At 38.6% G+C, this 7,500-nt stretch overlaps 1 protein-coding gene across 3 annotated transcripts in view; it reads left to right on the forward strand.

Moving 5' to 3' along the window:
• The first annotated feature begins 2,897 nt into the window (after window positions 1-2,897).
• Window positions 2,898-7,500, forward strand: part of klc1a (kinesin light chain 1a) — a 51,333-nt gene continuing 46,730 nt past the window's right edge. For all 3 annotated transcript variants that reach the window (XM_062034024.1, XM_062034025.1, XM_062034027.1), the window contains exons 1-3: window positions 2,898-3,165; window positions 3,262-3,492; window positions 3,561-3,639. In XM_062034024.1, coding sequence (XP_061890008.1) covers window positions 2,899-3,165; window positions 3,262-3,492; window positions 3,561-3,639 — 577 coding nt within the window. In that variant the 5' untranslated portion in view covers window position 2,898. The remainder of the gene's footprint in view (window positions 3,166-3,261; window positions 3,493-3,560; window positions 3,640-7,500) is intronic.

Here is a 7,500-nt window from a genome sequence, read left to right on the forward strand (position 1 = left end):
TGAATGCAAGCATACTTGGTCAACAGCCATACAGGTCACTACACTGAGGGTAGCCGTATAAACAACTTTAACACTGTTACAAATATGCGCCACACTGTGAACCCACACCAAACAAGAATGAAAAACACATTTCGGGAGAACATCCGCACCGTAACACAACATAAACACAACAGAACAGATACCCAGAACCCCTTGCAGCACTAACTCTTCCGGGACGCTACAATATACCTTCTAAAACCCCAGAATACACAGACATTTTGTCCCCAGTTGCCATAAACTTTTGACTCAAATATGTGTGTCGTCCATCTACTAATTCATATTTACGGCTAAATGTGTATCATTCTGAGTGGATATATTTTCTCTTTAAACATGTTAATCTACATGCTAATTTCCACTTCCTGTTCTATTAATTCCACTTAAACGTCTACTAAAGGTCACAAAACATTCAATATTTAGTTGTTTTACTACTTCACATTCAAGCTAGCTTAGCGCCACGGCATGCATTGATGTGAAGTGAAGTGAATTATATTTATATAGCGCTTTTCTCTAGTGACTCATAGCGCTTTACATAGTGAAACCCAATATCTAAGTTATATTTTTAAACCAATGTGGGTGGGACTGGGAGCAGGTGGGTAAAGTGTCTTGCCCGAGGACACAACGGCAGTGACAGGGATGGCAGAAGCGGGGGATTGAACCTGGAACCCTCAACTTGCTGGCAGGGCCACTCTACTAACCGAGCCATACCGCCCCGGTTCCAGTTTGCATCAGTCCATCTCAGATGAGCTCGGGCCCAGCGAAGCTGGCAGCGTTTCTGGGTGTTGTTGATAAATGGCTTTCGCTTTGCATAGTAGAGTACCAACCGAGCTATATCGCATTGCATGTCTTCTCTTTCTCTCTCAGTTTCCACAGGAGATCCGCATTTTAGAATGTCTCTATTACTTTATCTGATTGATTGATTGATTGAAACTTTTATTAGTAGATTGCACAGTGAAGTACATATTCCGTACAATTGACCACTAAATGGTAACACCCCAATAAGTTTTTCAACTTGTTTAATCGGGGTCCACGTAAATCAATTCATGCATAAATAGTCAATATTTTTACATTTGTCCATCGATTCAGAGTCGTCCATGTTCCAATCGTAATGAATCGCAGAATTTATAATTTTCGCCGCCTATTTCGCCATATGGTGATAAAATGCATATTGATGACACATACAGGCATCCCAGATGGCCGCTATTTAGCGGGATTCCACTATTTTGGTGGTAATGATAAATGATAAATGGGTTATACTTGTATAGCGCTTTTCTACCTTCAAGGTACTCAAAGCGCTTTGACAGTATTTCCACATTCACACATTCACACACACATTCACACACTGATGGCGGGAGCTGCCATGCAAGGCGCTGACCAGCAGCCATCAGGAGCAAGGGTGAAGTGTCTTGCCCAACGACACAACGGACATGACTAGGAAGGTAGAAGGTGGGGATTGAACCCCAGTAACCAGCAACCCTCCGATTGCTGGCACGGCCACTCTACCAACTTCGCCACGCCGCCCCTATTATTAATTATTATAATTATTATTATTATTTTAGATTTCCGTATATAACTGGTAAATTGGGCGCTCTCCGGCGCACCGTGGTTAGCTGGCTGCTTAGAGCTAACTACGTTTTCCTATATTCAAACACAGTGTTACTGTTCAAACTGTGCCTAATGTTACAGTGGCCAAAAACGTTGAATATACTTGTTGAATTAAACCTCTGCCTTGTTTTTAATGAATAGTTAGGCCTAATATGCTACTGTATTTTAATGTTGATCATTATTGTGGTACTTTGAGAGCCAAGTTTTTTCTCAGGTTGTAGTTTGTGGAATAAGTTTGAGAACCACTCTGCTAGATAACGGCTATTGTACGAACAATACTACAATAAATGTACTCGGAAAATCACCAATGTCTATGACAGTGGTTCTTAACCTTGTTGGGGGTACCGAACCCCACCAGTTTCATATGCGCATTCACCGAACCCGAATCGTAATCATAAAATGATGTTGTTATATTAAAGAAATACTAATAAAGATATATTTTACAAACGGAAAGTTACAGGAATATACACATAATCCCATGTTTACATCTCATTGTTTAACATGTGAATGTTTAACTGGGAACTAAATGCGATATCTGAAAGGGGGTACACATTATTTCCAAAGTAGGACCCCAACCCAGACATATAATACTAGTACACCGCTCATGAAAAACAATATGTTATAGTCATTGTAAGTGGGCCAAAACACTTATATTAGAAAATAATCTCATGGAAATGACTGCTGTCATTTGATTACAACAATAAAACATTGAACTTGTTATTTAGTCAGGTTTTGGACAGGTGTGACCACAGTGTATGTACACGTCTGACATCGCTCACATGCTCTCCACCGAATGCTCAAGGAGTTTTTGCGTTTGCTCACACATATGGAAAATTAGAGGGAACATTGTTTGGGGGTATCTATAATACGCCGACAGGGAGAAGTTTTTATTTACACGATGAGTCGGGCGTGTCTTGACCTCCGCGGCAGAGGCTCTGTCGAACCCCTGAGGCCGACTCACCGAACCCCTATGGTTCGATCGAACCCAGGTTAAGAACCACTGGTCTATGAGAAGAGCAGATTTACTCACCTTGTACGCTTCTTTCAGCGTGATTCAACAAACTCTTGTAGAAATGAGCAGCTAGTGAAGTGTTTAACCGCGAACAAGCTTACCGTTCCATATATCGCATGCTGGACTGGCCTTGGTTTGCTATAAAATCATTTCAGTTAGCGTTCATCACGGTCTGATGCTCCTTTAGGTGTCATGGCGACATCACCCCTCACATCACAGACTCTTCTATGACTCTTGTCCCCAGGATGCGTGAGGACATGTCCACCATGGTGTGCGTGAAGGCGGAGGAGGACCCTGGCGAGAAACTGTCCCAGGATGAGATCATCTCCCGGACCAAGCAGGTGATTCAGGGCCTGGACGCCCTGAAGCAGGAGCACCACTCCATCCTGGAAGGCCTTCTGGGAACGCTCCGCTGCCTCAAGCAGGACGAGGAGAGCGTGCTGGTGGAGGAAAAGTCACACATGATCCGAAAGTCCCTGGAGATGCTGGACCTTGGACTTGGTGAGGCACAGGTGCGTCTGCCCGCAACAACCACAAAGGCCCGGATCTCGCAATGTTTCTATGAACGTGGTGAGCCATATGTGTGCTCTTTTCTCCCCTCCCGCCAGGTGATGATGGCTCTGTCGAACCACCTGAGCTCGGTGGAATCGGAGAAGCAGAAGCTGCGGGCTCAGGTGCGCCGCCTGTGCCAGGAGAACCAGTGGCTGAGGGACGAGCTGGCCGGGACGCAGCAGAAGCTGCAGAAAAGCGAGCAGAGCGTGGCCCAGCTGGAGGAGGAGAAGAAGCACCTGGAGTTCATGAACCAGCTGAAGGAGTATGACGAGGACTTGTCCCCTACTGTGAGTCCGTCCTCCCGTCCGCCGCAGTGATAGTCACATAATGATACTATGTTATATATACCATACAGGAAGAGAAGAGCTCAGAATCCAGCAAAGAGACTCTGGATGATCTCTTCCCAGATGACCATGATGACCAAGGTCCAGGCAGTAAGTACATTTCATACTCACCTGCTAACATACTGTAGGGCAGGGGTCACCAACGCGGTGCCCGCGGGCACCAGATCGCCCGTAAGGACCAGATGAGTCGCCCGCGGGCCTGTTCTTAAAAAAAAAAAAATTTAAAAAAAAAAATTTAAAAAAAAAAAATTTAAAAAAAAAAAAAAAAAATTTTTTTAAATCTACATAGAAAAAACACAAGATACACTTTCAATCAGTGCATCAACCCAAACAACCTCCCCCATGCACACTCATCCACACTCACTCACACAAAAGGGGTTATTTCTTTCTGCTACCAATATTCTGGTTCCCACAACAAAGACAACACATCTGCAAGGGACACAGTCCCTGAAGCACACATGATTGTACAGGCTGCTGGTCCACTAACATTTTCATTAATTACTATTTTTTATGTAATTATTTTTATATTGTTTTACTTTCTTTTTTTTCCAAGAAAATGTTTTTTATTTATTTATCTTATTTTATTTTATTTTTTAAAAAAGGGCCTTATCTTCAACAGACCAGGTTGTCAATGAAATTAGATTTGTTTAAAGGGTTTTTTAAACCAGGCCCAGTCCAGATAATGTCCAAGTCGGACTCAGCAACACACACCTTCATTCATGTACACAGAAACAAATTAGGGAACACAGCAGATTGCATATAATTTATAAACAAAATTACATTTTCAAAATAAGCATTTATGTACAGTCCAGATTATGTCCAGGTCACTCAAATTAGGGAACACAACAACAGATATCATATAATCTATCAACATAATTATACTTTCAAAATAAGCCTTTGAGGACTTCTCATCTTTTTTTAAATGTTTTTTGGCATCATTATCGTTTTCAACCATGTAACTTTCTAAAATTAGAAAATACTGAATAAATGTTTTAAAGAAAGTAATACTAAGTGAATATCTGTTTTTGGCCTTAAAAATAAACATTTTACCGAGTACTATAATTAAATTGACTAAATCATGATTGTCAATGAACTCTCCTAAAATAACAGAAACCACATTAAGCTTCATAAACAAACCAATCCTTAAACACATTTTTTCAACTTCCACCCAAAACAAAGACACAATATGACAATACCAAAACAAATGCAGGGTGGATTCAGGCTCCTGACAACAAAATCGGCAATCATCTGACTCTGTCATATTCCATAATTTTAACATTTTCCCTGTGGGTAAGAAGTTATAAATAATTTTAATTTGAAAATAACGATTTTGCACATCGATAGTGGTTTTATAGATTAGTTTGAATATGGCATCCCATGGCAACGGGCAGTCAAAAAAGTCCTCCCATTTTCCATTTGTGTTGTATGAGGCAGCCTTCAAAGATTTCTTTATTAAATAAAAATTATATATTTTTCTATTTATTTTAGTTCCTTTTTGCCAACTAGAATTTCTTATTAGAGGTTTACAAACTAATAATTTAGTAGTTCCATAATTAATTATTTGTTTCCATCTTTTCCCAATTACTCCAGTTAGTTGATAAAATGAAAAGCTTGAGCAAGCATCACCATACATAGCTCTAAATTCATCATACTTCATAATTTTACCATTCTCATTGATAATATCATTGACAAAAATGATTCCTCTTTCAAATATATTTTTCCAAAAGAAAGGCTTTCCATCTATTACAATATTAGAGTTCATCCATATTAACTGCTGCAAAATATCGTCTCTTTTTTCTGGCACATAAAATTGAAAACACCACTATGAGTGGATTGTTTTCTTTATGAACCCCGCCATGTTTCCCAGCAGACTCTCTGGGAGGGGATCACTTATAAAAAAGGATACAATTTATTTTGATACAGTACATGTTTTTTGTCCAACAGGACATTTGTGTACCACTCAATGTTTAAATACATATTTGGAACAATTGATGCTTTTAAAGACAGACACATAGCTTCAAGGTTGAGAAGTTTCAGGCCCCCATATTCATACTCTTTGTACAAAACCTTTCTTTTAATCTTTTCTGGTTTGCCGTTCCAGACAAAATCGAAGACCCTCCGCTCATAAATCTTAAAAAAGTTTTGTGATGGAGCTGGTAATGACAAAAACTAATAAATAAATTGAGGAATAATTAACGAGTTGGCAATAGACATTTTACCATACAAGTTTAGGGATTTCCCTTTCCATAATTGCATACTTTTGTCCAGCTTTCTTAGTCGATTATCATAATTTACTGAGCCTAGATCTTCCAGATTTTCTGGGACAACAACACCAAGTATGTTAACTGGTCCATCTGTCCACAAAACAGGCACTTTGCATTCCATTCGAAAGGACGTTCCCTTTAGATTTCCGATCCTTAACATTTTACATTTATCATAATTAAGCTTAAGGCCAGATTGCTGTGAAAATATGTCCAAAAGATTAAGAAGGTTCCGCAAACAATGAGGAAAAATCTTATCTTTGTGAATCAGCCTTTTCTGACATGAACTTCATCAAGAACAAACACAGAACACGCCTCACTGATGCACATCTGCAAGACTCACTCAGAGTTGCAGTGTCAAGTTACACACCAGAATACAACACACTAGTTAACAGCATGCAATGCCAGGCTTCCCACTAACTGACAAAGAAACAGATAACAGATTTGATGTCCAGTTCAAAGTGTGACATGATTTAAAAATTTGAGTTTACTTTTGTATTTTACATGAGTTATTATTTGTACAAACATGGTGCAAAGTAATTCATGATTTGTTAAAAAATGTTAGTGGCTAGCTAGTTAAAATGGGATATTGTGATTTCACAAGACTGTCTTAGAAGTGATCATTTGAAAATGTTCAATTTGAAAAATGTGCACTTAGAGAAAATATAAAAATAAAGTGTTGCATATAGATATTTATCTGTTTCTATATATATTTATTGTGAGAAATCATTAAGATGATCAGTGTTTCCACAAAGATAAATATCATTAATTATTAATAATAACATAGAGTTAAAGGTAAATTGAGCAAATTGGCTACTTCTGGCAATTTATTTAAGTGTGCATCTAACTGGTAGCCCTTCGCATTAATCAGTACCCAAGAAGTAGCCCTTGGTTTCAAAAAGGTTGGTGACCCCCGCTGTAGGGGGTGATATGCCCCCTGTTAGCCTTCTATTGGCATTTTTCTGCTTGACAGATTATGTCCACAAATATTTAAACAATCTAGTAGCTTCACATCTCACCACATTTTCCACAATCACATACAACAATGACAAGGACATATACTGTGTGTGTGTGAGTGTGTGTGCGTGCACACACATGCAGGGCATCCCCTTAATGTATTTGATTGTGGCGGTGCACCACGGCAATTAGTTAGCCACCACACATTAAAAATGAGGATTTTTCACGTGAAAATAAAATAAAGTACCGGTAATATAATGTATTGTAGTGTCCAGAAGAAGACACACAAAGTCCGACACTATATTTATTTTTTATTGCCAAATTCTGTTAACAACGGGCTCAATTCCAAGTATTTTTTTCGTGCACACAGAACACTTCCTCATTCTCCGCCGACACAGTGTGTTCACAGACCATGGGAAAAATAAACATAACAAACAAACATACACATTAACACCAGCATATATATATATATATATATATATATATATATATATATATATATATATATATATATATATATATATATATTATATATATATATATATATATATGTCTTAATTAGATTAGATTATCTAAAAAATAGTGCTCGATACCGTGGTAGAGCGCAATATGTATGTGTGGGAAAAAAAAAATCACAAGACAAGGAACCCCTCATGATACAGGCCTGTAGAGATGAAGATAAAGTAGTCTTGTGATTTTTTTTTCCCACACACACATACATATATATATATAT

This window comes from Entelurus aequoreus, linkage group LG23 (assembly GCF_033978785.1).
Source record: "Entelurus aequoreus isolate RoL-2023_Sb linkage group LG23, RoL_Eaeq_v1.1, whole genome shotgun sequence".
NCBI lineage: Eukaryota > Metazoa > Chordata > Actinopteri > Syngnathiformes > Syngnathidae > Entelurus > Entelurus aequoreus.